Source organism: Tachypleus tridentatus, chromosome 1, assembly GCF_004210375.1.
Source record: "Tachypleus tridentatus isolate NWPU-2018 chromosome 1, ASM421037v1, whole genome shotgun sequence".
NCBI classification, from domain to species: domain Eukaryota; kingdom Metazoa; phylum Arthropoda; class Merostomata; order Xiphosura; family Limulidae; genus Tachypleus; species Tachypleus tridentatus.
Genome location: NC_134825.1, coordinates 159,367,145 through 159,385,863, shown reverse-complemented (window position 1 = coordinate 159,385,863; position 18,719 = coordinate 159,367,145). Strand labels below are relative to the sequence as shown.

The 18,719-nt window shown below is 34.7% G+C and overlaps 1 protein-coding gene across 6 annotated transcripts in view; it reads left to right on the top strand.

Moving 5' to 3' along the window:
• LOC143228881 (uncharacterized) overlaps positions 1 to 18,395 on the top strand; it is a 54,541-nt gene extending 36,146 nt beyond the window's left edge. For 4 of the 6 annotated variants that reach the window (XM_076460318.1, XM_076460341.1, XM_076460335.1 and 1 more), the window contains 8 exons: positions 630 to 763; positions 1,980 to 2,143; positions 3,122 to 3,243; positions 4,798 to 6,984; positions 8,290 to 8,483; positions 9,031 to 9,077; positions 9,681 to 9,804; positions 10,224 to 18,395. In XM_076460318.1, the coding sequence (XP_076316433.1) occupies positions 630 to 763; positions 1,980 to 2,143; positions 3,122 to 3,243; positions 4,798 to 6,984; positions 8,290 to 8,483; positions 9,031 to 9,077; positions 9,681 to 9,804; positions 10,224 to 11,248 (3,997 nt within the window). In that variant the 3' untranslated portion in view covers positions 11,249 to 18,395. The remainder of the gene's footprint in view (positions 1 to 629; positions 764 to 1,979; positions 2,144 to 3,121; positions 3,244 to 4,797; positions 6,985 to 8,289; positions 8,484 to 9,030; positions 9,078 to 9,680; positions 9,805 to 10,223) is intronic. The other 2 variants (XM_076460326.1, XM_076460349.1) reach the window with 2 other exon arrangements.
• Positions 18,396 to 18,719: the final 324 nt, after the last annotated feature.

The following is an 18,719-nucleotide window of genomic DNA, read 5'->3' as shown; positions in this document are numbered from 1 at the left end:
TACCAATGTACGACTAAAGGGAAGGCAACTAGTCATCACCACCAACCGCCAACTCTTGAACTACACTTTTACCAATGAATAATGGGATTAACTGTCATATTATAACGTCCCCACGGCTGAAAGAGCAAGCATGTTTAGTGTGACGTGGATTTGAACCCGTAACCCTCAGATTACGGGTCGAGTGCCTTAACCACCTGGCCATGCCGGGCCCCATAGATACGTGGGTTATTTCTATCTAAACTACATGAGAGTAAAGATACATTTTGAACAAACATCTCACCTCACAATCGTGATTCAAGAAATCCCTGATTTTTTATTCACCACAAAGCCACACAATGGGTCATCTGTGTTCAGCCCATCACGGGTATCGAAACTGGCATTTTAGTGTAGTGAAGATGGAGACATACCGCGATATTAGTGGGGACAAATTGTAGGAGATTCTGGTAATATTATTGAACCTTTAAGTAAGGCTTTAGATATTTTAAATTTACTTAAAATTATGTTTCGGTATTGTTTAAAATAGATTACTGGCATTTTTATTTATAAAGGCAAATTAATGATCGAATTGTGTCATAAACCATTACTTGTAAAACGTTGAAGAATAATAAGAAATAATTTCCTGTCCTAAGAGCTGCTCACTGTGGAGCTGCGAAGGGACAGTTGGAAACTTTAAAGATCCTGGGAGCCAAAGGTGGAAACCTATGGATGACCAACGTGCGTGGGGATATACCGCTACATGAAGCTGTCCAGTCAGGCAGGAAAGGTCGGCCGCACTCATTTATTGAGCGTTTATACTATGAACAAAATTTTAATAGCTAAACTTAATTAGGAATACATTTAGTTTTAATTCGTTAGAGTCCTCATCCTGGCGGCAACTATATGTACTTACGTGAGTATTATGTACATATCTTATCTCTAAATATATATATATATATATATATTCATTAGTATGAAGAGTCCACAAAGTGTTTTACCTGATATCGACATTCTGTAATAGTGTCTGCAAGAGTTGGTAGAAAAATACACAGACATGCGTGTGCGTGTAGAAAAGATAAAAAATGGATATCTAGAGATGAAGGATAATTATTTGTATCATGAACAAAAGGCGTAGGTTTGGTTTGTTTTGAATTTCGAGCAAAGCTACACGAGGGCTATCTGTGCTAGTCGTTCCTAATTTAGTAGTGTAAGACTAGAGGGAAGGCAGTTGGTCATCACCACCCACCGCCAACTTTTGGACTACTCTTTTACCAACGAATAGTGGGATTGACCATCACATTATAACGCCCAAACGACTGAAAAACGAGCATGTTTGGTGTGACGGGGATTCGACTCTGCGACCCTTGGATTACGACGAGTCGAGTGCCTTAACCATCTGGCTAGCGCAGATAGCCTTTGAGTAGCTTTGCGCGAAATTCAAAAATCAAACAATCATCTAATAGTATATTTATTTAAAATCAGATAATGGTTTATTTTTTAACGTTCATCTAATAGTATATTTATTTAAAATCATCTAATGATTTATTTATTAAGAATCATGTAATGAATTATTTATTTAAAATCTTCTACTGATTTATTTATTAAGAATCATGTAATGAATTATTTATTTAAAATCTTCTACTGATTTATTTATTAAGAATCATGTAATGAATTATTTATTTAAAATCTTCTACTGATTTATTTATTAAGAATCATGTAATGAATTATTTATTTAAAATCTTCTACTGATTTATTTATTAAGAATCATGTAATGGTTTATTTATTTAAAATCACCTAATGATTTATTTGTTAAGAATCATGTAATGGATTATTTATTTAAAATCTTCTTCTGACTTATTTATTAAAAATCATCTAATGGTTTATTCGTGAAAAATAATGTAGCGGTTTATTCGTTTAGAACCATGAAGTGATTTATTTATTAAAAATAACCTAGTGTTTTTTTTAAATTTAAGAATAACCTCGTGGTGTATTTCTACTGACAGATCTTGTACTGTGGTTGCTTTCCTTGAAACCCCGCTCCGTCAACGCTCAAAACCATAATGGCCGAACAGCTCTTCATATAGCGGTCATCGGTGACAACATAGAAATCTGCAACATTCTTTTGGACTACAAAGCCAACATCAACGCCGTCTTGCGGACAAACAATGTAATATTATTTGCTTGAATATCATTTGATGCATATAGACATTTTTTAGTTTTATTGGTCTAACCTAATTATACTAAGAAATTACTAAAATAAATTCAGATGAATCACTAAACCTGATAACCTTGACCGATTGATTTTTTTTTTAAATGCTTGTATTATAAAGTTCCTTGGTTTTGGAACTGACATTAGGATTCTGTGCCGTTCAACTGAGAAACAAAACTGAGGAAATAAACTTACTAAAAGATGCTCAAGTGAGACGTAGTTGGCGTTCGATTTTGTGAAACAAACGTAAAACACCAAATTTTAATAAAATTAAATCGGTGTATTAATGTTGCACATATAGATAGATATTGGTCATCAATTTCTGTTATAGAAATATTTAACCTTATATTTGCAAGATAATAGTAAATTACTCAAATAGTATTAAAAGAAACTTAAATTAAAAAACTTCTTTATAGAAAAGGTAGTTTATTCTCATATCGTTTAAATAAAGAATTACGCTGAAAAAAATGAAATTTAAACGTCAACTTAAACTTCCAATTTTAGAAGGTTTAAATTTAAAAAAACGTCTTATCAAGAGAGCAAAATTAAACTTACATTAGTTGAAACTAAGATACAATAATTCCTCGAATCTTTTAGAGTCTTGGTTTGGTTTGAATTTCGCGCAAAGCTACACGAGGGCTATCTGCACTAGCCGTCCCTAATTTAGCAGTGAAAGACTAAAGGGAAGGCAGCTAGTCATCAATACCCACCGCCAACTCTTGGGCTACTCTTTTACCAACGAATAGTGGGATTAACTGTCACATTATAACATCCCCACGACTGAAAGGGCGAGCATGTTTGGTGGAACGGGGATTCGAACCCGCGACCCATAGAGTGCCAGTCCCTCACTTTAGAGTCTTTAACAGTTAAGAATAATATGGATTATGTTTGTTTGTTTTTCTTTAGTTATATTAACTAGTACATTCGCCATTATAGGGTCAGCTGATGACTCCGCTAGACGCAGCCTTGCGAAGAGGTAATAAAAGTTGTGCAAAATATCTCCAACTAAATGGAGCATTACCAGCTAGACGACTGCTAGAGAACAAGGATGTTACTAGGTAAACTTCAATATATATATATATATATACATATGCTTGAGATTTCTAAACTACTATTAAGTGAGGTAAAATTTATTCATAAAACCGAACTCAAGTCAAAATACTTGACTTGGGCATCTTTAGCTAAAAGCATACTAGTCTCCTAGAAAGTTTGTAGGTAAAGTAGGGCATCTCTAGCTGGTAAGATACTGCTGTCTTGGAATATTTGAAGGTAATTTAGGATATCTTTAGCTGGTAAGATACTGCTGTCTTGGAATATTTGAAGGTAATTTAGGATATCTCTAGCTGGTAAGATACTGCTGTCTTGGAATATTTGAAGATAATTTAGGATAACTCTAGTTGGTAAGATACTATATTCATATAAATGTTATACACAATCTGAAGCATCTACATCTGAAAATATACTACCTTTCTAAAGCAGTTAGAACATCTCCAGATAGTAAACTACAATTCTGATAACAACTTCTGCAGTTAAATTAGAACATTTCTAGTTTGTTATACAGTACTTTCCTTAAAACTTTGTAGATGAGATGAAACCCTCTAGTACCGTGGATGTACTGTTCTAAATCTTTTATAGGTAAGTTAGAAAATCTCGAGTTAGTTTTTTTTTTTTTTAATTTCACGCAAAGCTACACGAAGGCTATCTGCACTGGCCGTCCCAAATTTAGCAGTGAAAGACTAGAGGGAAGACAGATAGTCATCACCACCTACCGCCATCTCTTGGGCTACTCTTTTACCAATGAATAATGTGATTGACCGTAACGTTATAACGTCCCCACGGCTGAAAGGACGATCACATTGGTGTGACGAGGATTCGAACCCACGATCCTCAAATTATGAGTGGAGCGCCCTAGCCACCTTGCTATGATGGGCTGTCAAGGTTGTAAGAAACCATTTTGATAGAAACCTTTGCAGACATTTTTCACCACTTATAGTTATTAAAGTGCTTCCTTTCGCAAAACTTTTTAAATTCAAAACAGTCCCAACTAACAAAATATGACATGTGAGTTACTACTGAGCTGGAACATAGAGTTCCAGAAGGAGACTCCTACTGAATTAAATCTAGGTAGATAGATATAGACTAGACCATCTCTAACTAGCGGGCTAATGTTGAACTAACACTAAGTGGTAAGTTAGAACAGTTCATACTTATAGATTGCCAGGAGAGTAAGAGGTTTTAAACAAGTGAAACGGTTCTAACTAGTACGTTGCGAGGAAACTTTGAAGTAGTAGCTAATTTAGAAAGTCTGATTGGTTTTGATTCAAACAAGAATATTATCATTGTTTTATGACACATACAGCTTACGTTTCATTACTGAAGGAAAACTTATAATGTGACGTAGAACATCTTAAGCTAAGAGGTGAGTTTAAAATGTACAAAATATTTTATAATTATAAGAGTGATGTGTATTATCGATTGTTTGAATCTGTAAACTATGTATAGTCTTTGATATGTGAAAACTAAACTAGTTGGGAATTTTACCCGATTTACAATCATCACACTCCAATCGTAACCTTATCTGTAATTTTCACATTTGTTGATTTTTTAGTCAGGTCGATCATTGACCGCTCAGAAGAAGCTCCGAATCATCGTCTTACAACAGTTAAAGGAAACTTGTCATCAGTTGCTGACAAGAACCACATCAGCACGGAATCGAGTGTTGATGCGAGAAGGACACGATCAGAGTTCGTACAGACTGACATGAGGAAAGATGCAAATGTTCAAGTCCAAATACCCACACCGGAACTCCAAACAGAAGTGAGTGTAGCTACTATGAAAGAAAGAGAACAACAGTATTATCTTAAAGAGACTGTGGAGAGCACTTCCACCAACATTATGAACAACAACGATGGAGTAGATCAGAAAAGAATGAGACCAGCTATTATCACCAATGTGTACGTCACTGCTTCTGGTGATAACAAAAAGAAAAAAAAAGGGAAACAGAAAGATGACAATGGAAAGGCAGAGACTTCAGATGAAGATAGTGTAGACAGTTTTAACACAAGAATAACAGAAAGTCGAAGGCCCAGGATAAAGGCGTCATACAGAGACGAAAGTGGTTCTATCGTTTTAAAAGATCAAGAGAACAATGAAAGTACTGTTCGGGATACATTGAAAAATTCAATAATAACAAAAAGAACGTACAATAAAATAAATGAATACAAAAATAAGGGAGATAGAGAACAAAACGATAAACATTTGGGTAGCAGTGCAGCAAGACAAAATGATGAGAATTTTCAACAAGAAATTAAAGACAGAAAGGATGGCGATGTAGAAAGTGGAACAGAAGAAAGATACAGTAAAAGAGAAAGAAGATGTCATAAGGAACTACTTGAAGGGTATCACGAAAGAAAAGCTTCTATTGAGAAAGATTCCTATGATGAAGAAAAACAAAGAAAATCAGATGGCATAGAAGTAAACAAGTATGAAAGCAACAACAAAATAATTAGAAAATCACAAAGTAAAAATAAAACGCCATCAGCTCTTAGCGAACCTGTAAACGTTGGTTCTGAAAACGATAAGGAAGAAGATGATTGTAAGAGGGAACAGGAAGCTCATATTGTTAAGGAAAATAGCATGCGAGCCAATCACCAAAACAAGATAGCTAGTAACGTGGAAGAAAATAGTGGGCGATTTGAAGACAATACCAAAGACTCGCTAAAACAAAGTAGTCAAGATAAAAACAAATTAGATGAAACTGGTACCAATGAAAATAGTTTAGATGAAATAAAAGAGACTAAAATTCCAAAAAATAGTAAACCTATTCCAAATAAAATACTAGATGGAGAGGAAGTTCCCAATTTGCAGATGAAACCACAAGAGAGCGGCAAGGATAAGAAAAACAATCTAAAAGAAATTATGACAGTTAAAGAAACAGAAGTATCGTCGAGAATTACCAAAACGTATAAGCAGGAGAGAAATGACAGTAAACAGGGGCTAGAAAAGATTCAACTGTTTACAAAAGGAATTATTTCACCAACAACTCCTACTGCAATAGAATGTGAAAGTTGTGGTATTTCAACAACCCAAAAATCCAACAAACGTGATGAACACCAACAATCCTCTGAGCACACGTTTATCACAGACAATGAGAGTGATAAAGTGAAATTAATAGCCGAGAAATCGAAGAAGTTTACACAGCACACAGAAGAAATTGTTGACGATGATGAATCACTGGAAGACAAAGAAGATTCAGTTGGTGCAGAAAAAAATCGAATATCAAAACAGATAATAAGCACTTTGAAATCACAAAAGAGAAACAGTTTGTCGCTTACCGATGAGGCGCTTGAACTTGCTCAGTCTTTCAGGGACCAATCTTCTGAAGAAAAAATGAACGAACTTCGACAATCAACAGCATTCAGTAATTGTGATCTACCTTCTTTAAAACAAAATGTTTACTCGACTGATAAGGAGAGCGAAGGAGAAAAACTTGGGAAAATGAATCACAAGTGTCAAGTGAAGAAAACACTAGTTAGTTTTATAGCTCCAGGAATTGGAAAATTGGACGGCAAAACGCCTTCTCTTAGCACATATAAAATAGACAAAGCTCAACTGTTTGAAAGGTTTAATGATCGGAAATCGAATGTTACCGATGTCAGATCGAAACTAAACATCGGGGCAGTGCCTAGTCTTCCTTTTATAGAGCTATCGAAACCACAAGCTGGCAAACGACCTGGTATGCATAATAATACTCTAAAAGACAATGTTGCTGAAGAAATCTTGCTGAAAAGCTTGAAAAAGTAAGTCATATATATTCTTTTATTGAGTTTACACCAGTTGAAACTAAAGCTCAAGTAATAATACAATAAAAGCCATAAAGTGAATAATTAAGTTTTTTAAAGAGAATTTTAAATGGTTGTTTATTTCTTTAAACTAAGCAAGTAATAAAATTTCTTTTGACAAGAACCTTAGAAATTCTATTAATATATATTCAGTAAAACATGATTAGATAAAATAAACATATTTTCTTAATTATGTCTCGAATTATTTTGGAAACATTTATATCAAATTTTAATTGTATTTATTGATTGCATAGTTTTCCAAAATTCTATGTCCATTCAATAATTGTAAAATGTTTATTTAGTTAAACAGTGACTGCAGTTAAACAAGCTAGTCTGCTAATATGACTTTTATAAACATTGCTCGTTGAAGTTAAAATAAACATTAATATGACATGTATATAATTTCAAGTGTAAACTTTTCCTTATCAGGGACTTTTTTCCAGTTCCGTCACATCGGTGAAACGTCACACCTAGAGTTACAGAAAGAATGAGCGTATTATTATTAGTGTAGAGAAATTAAGCGAATAAGTAACGACGACATTATTACAGTTCGACTTTATACGTGAACTTTATTGGAGGAATGTTTGCTTTCTAAAGTTACAGTTTTCCTCTGCATGTGGTTACATGAACAGATATTTTTGAAAGTAGCATGCAGCAAGCCTAGTCCAAGTTGAATTTGTTTCATTACTTCATCTTTGTAATCAGGATTGCAGTTGGTTTTTTTATAAATTTCCTTCTTGAATGCCTTAAACCGGTCTGATCCTCTTAAAATTGGTTAAAACGTTTTTCAAAAACATACAGTTTCATTTTACAGGTAGAAATAGATCGCTTTCATTCCACGTTCAGGTGATATTAGTTGCTACTGTGACTATTATTTCTCCAGGAACTAGTCTCTCATGCGATTAGACAATGTACACAAGTATTTTCAAAATGCCATAAATGTCCATCTCCTAAATCCGCATCAAGTTGCAGGCGTTGAAGAAGTCGACGCTATAATGGCTCTTGTAGGCAGACGAATACAGAGATAGAAAATTTCTCAGAATAAAATGCCAGAAACTAGGTGTTATTCATTTGAAATCATACCAAGAAATGTCTAATCTTTATTTTATAGACATCATGAGAAGACATAACAAAGGTGTCACATAAACCTTCATCTAAAGGCTTCCACTACTCCTTTTTTTTTCTCTTTTTTTTACCAAAAGAAATATTTTATTCTTGGTTATATTTATTTGTGATTAAATAATTTAACGGATCATTTCTCAGTAGAAGCGACTTACAGAGAAGACTGTTAGAAGATCTGGATGAATTGAGGAATGAACAACGGCGAAGTGGACAAAAAAGCGAAACTGGCTTTGTCCGAAAATTAGCCAACAAATTACAAAGGGACATGAGAGGGGCAGTTGTCCAGCAATTTCAGGGACCTTACAGCTACAAAACATACGAAAAATATGTATCAGGTAAATGTTTTGTTTTAATTGAAATTAGTATAATCTTACTTTTATATATCTGAATAAAAATGTGAAGACAATTACAAAGAAATAGAACCTTTAAAGTAAAGATGAGTCTTCATTGCAACCATAAAATGGATGTTTGATATATTCGAGAAAAGTGCAGGACGACAACGAATAGTTAGGGGTTTGATTAAGGTTTCATTAACCTTGCAGGGTTTTTAATTAACAGTTTCCACTTCTGAGAAGAAGACTCGATGAATGGTCATGCTGTCGATTATTTTCACCACATTAATCAATTATTATCATTTATATAATTTATTTAATGCATATTGGAGTACAAAATACATATTAACTCTAGTAATAAATGACCACATAACACTAAATTCTGTTATCATTAATTTTTAATAATAGGCATCCTACTTTTCACTTCACTATTTCATCAGGATTTTCCACTAAAACACACACAAAAATAACGATAATTTGATGTTATAATGTCATTTACTTCTAGAATTAATAATAATTCTAATTTCATTGTTTTGTGTTTTAACCACAGATCACGTAAAACTATTGTCTAATCAAGAAAAGACATCAAAAATTGAGGTAAGTTAAATACGATTTTTTGTTCATGTAAATTCAGGAAATGTATTGCGGGAAATCCGAACTCTGCCCAATTATCATAAACTAATACGAATCATTAAAAATCTATTATTTTGAACGTTGAATATTTCTACTTAAAAGAGTGACAACAAATTCCAGTTCTTCTTGTGTGTATCGAGAAACATACATAAACAAGGTTAAGTTAAAGTATTTTACCCAGGTTAGGAAGTTTGTAACAACAAAAAAAAATGAACCTGAGAGTGCTCTTAAACATATACATAAAAGATGAATATGCAAACGTTGTTTGATATCAAATAAAATCTGTATTAAGTAGTTCTACCACCAACTTGGAACACAGAAGCACTGCTAATCTGTTGCGTGATTTGGCGAAGATTTTGTGTTATTGTGTCCCACATAACATGACGTTTGTACCCCATTAATTTCAACCCACATCAGATATCTGAGCTACGCCCTTCTAAGTCAAGTGCAAGACTTTATGACCATTCCTTGAATTATACGTTAGGAATTTCAACATATTTTGATAAGTAAATGATAAATTCTTCGATATATATATTTTTAAAATATACATGTACTTTGTACAATCAGAAAAACAGGGAAACGTCATTGACAGAGAGACCAGTATTTGAAACGGAACATGTAAGCCCAGCCGCGTGTACGTGTAGTACGTACAGTTGTAATCATGCAAGGGAAACCTATGGACTTCGATCAGGTTTGTTGAAGTTTTTAGATGTATGAACTATGTGACATGTCAAAGAAACACATAAAAAAAAAGTTTTTAACATAATTCTTGTAACCAAGGTTTAACTGTGTATAAAAATATGCTTAAGAGTGTTATTTAACTTACGCAAAAATCCTTCACTACGTATTTACCTGTTTACTTGTGAAATAAAATGAGGACTATAACTATAAATTACTTGATTTTATGTGTACTAATATATATTTCCTCACTAATATTTTACAAAATTATATAGGGTTTTATACAGTTATCATTTATTTTGATACTAAACGTTTTAAGCAGGATCCTGCACTTTAAAATAAGTCAATTTAAACTTACGCAGTATCTTGTTTTAATGTTGTAAGTTATTTAAAATAAGCAAAATCGTTCAGTGGAATTTTTTGACATTTCAGTAAAACCGCCATTTCCTAAAGCCAGCGTTCCTGTTCTGAAAGCCGTTTCTCGAACACCTAGCAGTAACACGCCCTCCAGGAGGTCCAAACTCAACGTTAAATTATCCTCTAAAAACTGTACCGGTAACAAATATAATTCTTTAACGAAAACCAGTACAACTTCAAAAAAGCTCCAGAAGGTAAGGTCTACAAAGATATTCCCTACTTTAACGGCGATTTCTGGGATTAAGAGACGAGAAAAGACGAGAAATACTGATGCAGATTCTAAACCAAATATCAAAGGCCTAACGAATAAGATTACTTGTAATACTAAAATTCTCAGTAAACCAGTCCTCAAGAAAGACAATTCTAACAATTTTCAAAATTCTAAGAGTCCAAATAAAAAAGGAATTTCTATCAAAACTCAAAGAACAACTATTATCCATAATGAGAAACCAGAAGGCAACAATAAAAATAATAATTATCAAAATACAGTTAGTTTAAGCCACATCGAAGAAATGGAAAATAGATATAAAGTAAAAACAGGTTTAGTTTCAGACTGCAAAAAGCAAGGAAGAAGTGAAAATAAGACTAATGCTATAAGTGAAGGATTTCAGCACCCCAACAATAATGACAGAAAACAAAAAAATATTGTATTAAATAAAAAAGAAATTATCGGTAATACAAAAACGATAGGTGACTCTGTGCACCAAGCAATTAGCGCTAGCCTCCACAACGGCGCTCGTCCTTCTGATACTGTTCTAGTAGAAGTTAAATCCGAAGATTTCAGTAGAAAATGTATTCACACGACCACAGTGGAAGATCTTCTTCGAGCATCTGCTCATACGAAAGACCACTCGGAAGAAAAACAACCTCTGAAATTATGGAATATACTTGATCTGGACTACAATGGACCACTAACGTTTGAAATCAGCCATGGTCGAGAGAAAGATGTTTTTAAGCTTCCAGCAGACAAGATAAAAGATAACAAGAAATGGCAGGTGACGTTTACAATCGGCAAAGAAGACATAAGCCATGGAAACTAAAGTTATGTTGTAAATATCAATTAGCCCCCAGTGGCACAGTGGTATGTCTGCGGACTTACACACTAAAAACCGGATTTCGATACCCGTGGTGGGCAAAGCACAGATAGCCCATTGTGTAGCTTTGTGCTTAATTGTAAAACAATCAAACAACTATCAAGTAAACTTCCTTGAATTGTCTACTGCTTAACTTTCCGTGATTAACGATTTAGAAAAAAAAAACAGTTCCAGTGCAATATTAAAAAAAATAATTTATTTTACAGTTTTATTTTTTTTATAAAACTCTAAACAAAAGTGGATATGATGTCCAAACACCAAAGGATAACGGGCTTTTTTCCGTACTAACGTAAAAAAAAAAAAGACATCAAAAATGTCTCGCTACCGCAAGACAACCCTGTAGACACCATCCTTCCATGTATTTTTATCAATTAGTCTCATGAGTGGCTTGGTGTGGGTGAATCTTTAAGTAAAAGATGGCATTATCTTTTGCATTTCCAGTTAAGTCACCAGACAATAACATGTAGGTAAAGGTATTTTCTACTATTGAATTCCTACCTAGAAAAGCTGTATAAGAATTAACTTAAAAGTAGGTTTATGAAGCAAGGCAAAGAATGTTATGCGTGACATGACAGTGAGACTCATCTACTAGTGAGATATGACAAAATATGGAAGAAGACACGGTACAATAACCCCCAGTGGTACAGTGACATGTCTACAGACTTACAACGCTAGAAACCGGGTTTCTTTAGCCCTGGTGGGCAGAGCACAGAAGCCCATTGTGTAGCTTTATGCTTAACTTCAAACCAAATAAACAAGTATAGTGCAAAAATTCAAATTATCGAACGATGCGATACAGCATACATACTCCAGTTATCATAAGATGCGATATAGTTTGTATACTTAGGTTATGAAAAGATATGACAGATACAGGGATTACAAGGATCACAGAATGAGACAATAGAAATTGAATACACCATGTTACGTCACAAGATTAAGTAAGTAAAGTGACGGTAAAACCTTAGACGTTTAGAAATGATTGTAATACGTAACATGGTGACCATAGGACGTGGCAGCTTTCAGGAATTCAAGTGGTCATATTCTGAAATTAGGCCTTTGGAGAAAGGTCAGACTCACGAGAATTCGAACAACAGTGGACACTTTACAAGATACTTAGCTGGTGTTTTATAACCGATCCATCATATAATATGATTGCTTCTTTGTTCTCCATGCATGTACACCAGTGGTACACAAACTTTTTGAGTCAGGGGCTACTAACAGACTTCTCGTAACTGTTGGGGGCCACACAAAAGTGAAGATTAAAATCGTCCCACAGTTGTTTCACACAAGATGGACATCACATTTAAAAACACACAAATAACGATTACATCAAAGAGTTTGCACATTATTCTAAGAAATGTTATGATACGTCAACTGTCACAAAGTCAGTGCGATGGATGGTGCTCCATGTCATCTACGAGCTTAGAAGTATCCAGCTTGATGTTTGACGTTGAAAGACGCAAGACTGCTTCCAGATGATCATCAGTCAGCTGATTGCGAGTATTGTTTTTGTTCAGTTTCATATGCGAGAAAGCCTGTTCGCAGCAGTACGTGCTACCAAACATGCTGGTGTGGAAAAGTGCGTTCTCTTTCAGATTAGCAAATGTATCAGGCAACGTTTTGTAGAAGTCAAGCAAACTGTTTTCTCGGTAAATAGCATGCAGTTCATCAGATACCTGGAGATCAGTAAGTTCGAGTTGATATTCTGCTGACAAGTCATCCACTGACACACTAAACGGGTCAGCAAAAAGTTTCATCAACAATCTGCATTGGTCAAAGTCATGAAACCGTGAGTTGAAGGATTGAATCAAGGTATCCAGCTTCCCAACATAAACTTGTGTGTCAATATCCTGATTCTTCTGTAGCTGTGACTGAAAAGTGGGAAAGTGCACGAAGTTGTCTGATGCTGCTTGCTGCCAGAACAACTGCAACTTTGTCCTGAAAGCTGAGACGTGATTTGCAAGCTGACAGACAAGCTGATTTTTGCCTTGCAACTTCCAATTCAGATCATTCAAGTGTTGTGTCATGTCGACCAGAAAGGTCAAATCAACTTGCCATGCTGGATCAGTCATGAAAATCACTTCTATGTCTTTGTTCTTGCTTCTGAGGAATTCTATCACCTCATCAATTAACTCCCAGAATCTTCTGAGCATCTTCCCTCGACTCAGCCAGCGTACTTCACAGTGATACCGAAGGTCACCATAGTCTGAATCAATTTCTTCAAGAAGACTTCGAAACTGACGGTGATTGAGCCCTCGTGATTTGATGAAATTAATGGTTTTCGTCACTAATGTCATCAGTGCCTGAAAACCAAGTTCTTTACTGCACAGGTTCTGTTGGTGAATAATACAGTGCAACTTCACCAACTGTCTGTTCTGCTTTCCTGGATGCTTCATCAACAGTGCTACCAGCCCGCTACTTTCTCCGGTCACGGCTGATGCCCCATCAGTTGTCACACTTACCAGTTTTGTGAAATCCAATGAAACACTACTACACAGTCGTACTGTCTCCTCGAATAGAGCAGACCCAGTTGTCTGACCCTTCATGGAACCCATGCCGATTTGTTTCTCTGTGATATCAAACGATGACGACACACCACGAACAAAAACTAGTAGCTGTGTTGTTGAACTCATGTCAGTCGACTCCTCTGCTGCCAAAGAGAAGTAGACAAAGTTTGCTGGTTTATTTGTAAGCTGCCTTGTCACGTCTGCTGAGAGGTGTGAAATTCTTCATTGAACTGTGATACGATTCAAAGCCACCGTCTGTAGCTTGCGAACTGCTTCCCGACACAACTTTTCTGATGCAGTAATCATACATTGCTTGACAAAATCACTATCAGTGAACGGTCGGCCAGATTTCGCTATCATCAACGAAATATCGTAAATGACCACACATGCTGACTGCTTTGAGAAAACGTTCTGCTGTTGATTCAGCGATCGCCGCAGAGATTCAATTTGAACTGTACGTTCATCACCGACAACGTTGTGGAAATCTTTATACTTCGACTCATAATGACGCTTTATATTGGATACCTTCGCCACTGCTACTGTCGAATGACACAGCAGACAAATCACGTTCTTCTGTTGTTGAACAAAACAGTATTGCGCAGTCCAATCTCATGAAACTGCCGGTTTTCGTTGTTAACTTTTCTTTTGCGATTAGCTGCCATTTTTGTTACGAAATAATATCAAAATAGGGCTCGTAAATAAATCTCGAAGAACAATTGGAACGCGTGAAATTTCGTAATTACAGAAATATTACGTCATTGCGCCAATGATTAAATGCCTATGCATTAACAAGATTTGCTTATTAAATTTTCTTTATTGCTCAACACAAATATGGAACCATCCAGTATCTAATCTAATGCATATTCTTCTATAGCACTTAATCTTCGCGCAGACGTGAACTCTCTATGTTTGACTTTCCCGCTGGACATCGCGGGTCGGACATTGTGCACCACTGATGGACACCATTTTTGCGAGTGTTCTACGAGTACACTGTTATTCTAAAGTCCAGTTTTCTTTATTGATGCGAATTTCAAACTGTTATGATAATTTTATCATATCTTCACAAGTAAAGTACTTTCAATTAACATTACATGTTTCATTTAGAGTACGAAATATCTGTCGAAAGCTATGTCTTGTCTCAACAATATTAACAAAAGTATCATTTTTTCGACCAAAGAATAAGTTATTTTAGTAAAATCTGAACATTTAAGAAGTGATACATTCTTTTTCTGTCTGTTCAAATATCAAGTAATAACGACCTAAGAAAATAGTAGTTTAACTGGAAGGCACTTCCCTACATTTTCATTGATTACAAGTTAAACTTTAGCTATAAACTCGTGTTTTTGTTATTTACAGTGAGTTATAGCAACTTTTCCTCAGATGTGAAACTGAAATATTGATAAACGTGACTGAAATGGTAAGAAATATTGTTGTTTGAAATTTCCCCCTGATCTGCATATAGCTACTTACTGGTAAGCTAGAGAAAGAAATTAGTTAGTCAACAACACCTGCCGCCAACTCTTATTTTACCGAAGAGTAAGGTTTGGCTGTCACTCTAACAAGGTACCTCAGATCTCAGAGTTCAAGGCAAGTTTTTGCTACAAGAGGACACGCTCCACAAATCTTTGAATTCACAGTTTTGTTACAGTTAAAACGCGCTCTGCACTCTACGAGGCCCGGCATGGCCAAGTGTGTTAAGGCGTTCGACTCGTAATCTGAGGGTCGCGGCTTCGAATCCCGGTCGCACCAAACATGCTCGCCCTTTCAGCCGTGGGAGCGTTATAATGGTACGGTCAATCGTTGGTAAAAGAGTAACCCAGGAGTTGGCGGTGGGTGGGTGGTGATGACTAGCTGTCTTCCCTCTTGTCTTACTGATAAATTAGGAACGGCTAGCGCAGATAGCCCTCGAGTAGTTTTGCGCGAAATTCAAAATACCTAAATAACTGCTCTCTACGACAGTAGGCATGCTAAATTAGTGGTGGTCAAATCACACTTAGATCAGACACGAGTTTTCTAAAGGTAGTCCTTGTATAGCTGTGCACAATTCTAATCTGGGATGGGAAACGCTGGTTCTGACAATAAATGTGTAAAATCGCTTAATAGTATAGATTCGTCTTCCACGTTTTTATAGTGCTCCCAAATTTAATTTAATTTAATATGTTACTTTGTATATTCAGTAAAGGACCAGCTTCGTTTAATGAAAACAACAGCTTGTTTAGAGTGGGAAAATATTTTATTACAAGTCAAGTTTGACTTGTAATAAAATATTTTAAAACTCTAAAGAAGATGGAAATATCTTCGTTCATTTACCTCAAGATGAAATAAAAAAAATATTTATTTACTTGCAATAGCGTATAAATTCATTAGAACATTTTAACATAGAGTAATTTTACATTTATTCAGAAAGATGCTCATTGGTTTGCTATAGACATTAACATGTAATTATTGGAAAAATATTACACAAATAACGTCTTCGGATTCCTCTGATGCTAACATTTAGAGTTAACTCTGTATTTTCAGTCTCTGACGTAAGTTGATTACAATTTTCTTAAATCTATATCCAAGGGAATTATTTACTGTAGTTATTAACTTAGCCAAGCATGAAGTTGAAGCAATTCTCTGATGTTTTTATGGAGTTATGGTCTAGACTCTGTGTCGGCCATTCCTAAACTCTGTTTGTTTGCCACAGGCTTAACATTTATTGGAAATGTGTTTCGGGTCATTAACTTATTTTCAAACGGTATAACTGGAGGATCCAGTATTCTGCAGAGAGCAATACTTAAATATATATGTACATTTTTTTTTTTTCGTAACGGGACACGAACACTTTTCCAAAACCTTACAGACTATCCACAGTGTCATGCTCATCTTTATCAAGAGAGAATTGTTAGTATAAATATAAATGTCAAAAATGTTTTCAAGCTTCAATAATTAGCACAAACTCAATACTGTCCCTAGCCTGTTTTTAAGTAATTAGATGTTCGACAGGGAATTTACCTAAAAGAAAACAAAGATTCGAATGTACTGATTTTTTTTTTCTGGGTAACGTACTTTCGTTATAATGACATTTTCTCATTTGTGCCCAAACATTCGAGTACTGAGAAATGGAACACTGTTCAGTGCATAATTATACGTTCGTATCTGTAGAAAACTTTTGTAAGTTCAAAGCCGTCTCTACCCAGCGTCGTATCATAAAATAATATTTTTTTTTAATATAACAATGACTACGTGATAACTAAATAGTTACAACTGTGGAAAAATATTTACCTTTTAATGATTTTTTTACCCTTTTATCGGCAGAATCAGTAGCGGATTTAAGGTTGTGTGGTCCCAACATCCCACGGAATTTTTACATAGAATAAAATTATTAATGGGTCCCCATTAAGGCAATTGGCTCTTGGGCTGAGCCCGATCTAGCCCCTACCTAAATACACCACTGGGCAGAATCGAGTTTGGGGTTTAAACCCCTTTTCAGAATATTGTATTTTATGAGCAACAGTTAGAACTGTAAGAGATTTGTTTTAGAATTTTCACACAAAAATAGACATCCCCGTTTTGAACTAGTAGGCTAAATGTAAGTCAGCTTATTATCAACTATTATTTAATCTAAAAGTAAAATTTCATAGCTATTTTTAGTGTTACTCATGTATCAAAGTGCAGAGTGAGTTTGTACAACAAAGACGCGTGATTACAAGTCCTCAAAAAACATGCCCAGCTCTTTGGGACCATGGGTGCACTATAACCCAATATTACGGCAGACAGAAGTGGTCAAACAGTTAATGTCAATTGCTGTTCCTTGTATGCCTTCCCTTTTGTCCACTTAGTTTGAACTTAGTGGTAGCTATATGAAGATTGCCTCTGTTTAGCTTGACATAAAAATACCACAAATTAAAACAAACTCTCAGACCAGAAACATCGGTTTTGACATTAAATGCGTAAAATCGATTTTGCAACTGTCTTCCATATTTTCGAATTCTCTAATTTGTTTATTTATATATATGGTGCTATTTTGTATGGCTTATGAAATCAAAGTAATTTGTATGGAACAGCTTCACTTTAATTTAAGAAGTTTGTAAATTAACAATAGCAGTTTGTGGTAGAGAAAACACTATAAGACAGTTCTGTCTCCAGTGGAGGATATTTCTCATTATAAATATAACTTATAATCAGTGTTTCATTTCAAAATACAAGATAAAATGCACCATAATACAGAAATTAATTTATTTGAATATTTTTTTCTTCAAATATATTTATTGTTCTTGGCGAGTTTAAAAACCTTTATATTTATGCAAATTCAGAAAATTAACAGAACTGCAAAGTTTCCATTTCATTATTCAAGAGTCCCTGAACCACAACGGTCCCATAAGAATTGCTGAGGTTTTACCAAATATAATTATATATAAACATTCTCTAGTTTATTTCAAGGTGCAATGTAGGAATAAATAACACATAAGGCAGTTCAGTCCTGTTAATATTAAGAAAGATAATCTGAACATTATGGTGGTACTGAGATGAAAGCTTTTATCATTAAGCCTAACCTGTATAATTATGTAAGTAATTTATTACTCATTTATTTTTTATTTAATTCTACATAGTATTTTACCCCTTGTCTGAGATTATTCATTACCTAAATGTAATATTTGTCTGAGGTTATTCATTACCAAAATGTAATATCAGTTGAAATGCAAAATTTTCCAATGCATCTGGCCAAAATTTTATTAAAAAACAATTCTCCGAATATTGTTGGTTTCCTGGTTTCTCATTTGCCATGTTTGTTACTTCTGTCATGACATGAAGAATTTGTTTCCTATGTAATGGAATTACTGTATTCATAAACACAAGTTTGACAGAACAGTATAAAAATCAATTGGCAAAAGCTGTTATCCAGAAACAATCTTTTCAATTTACAT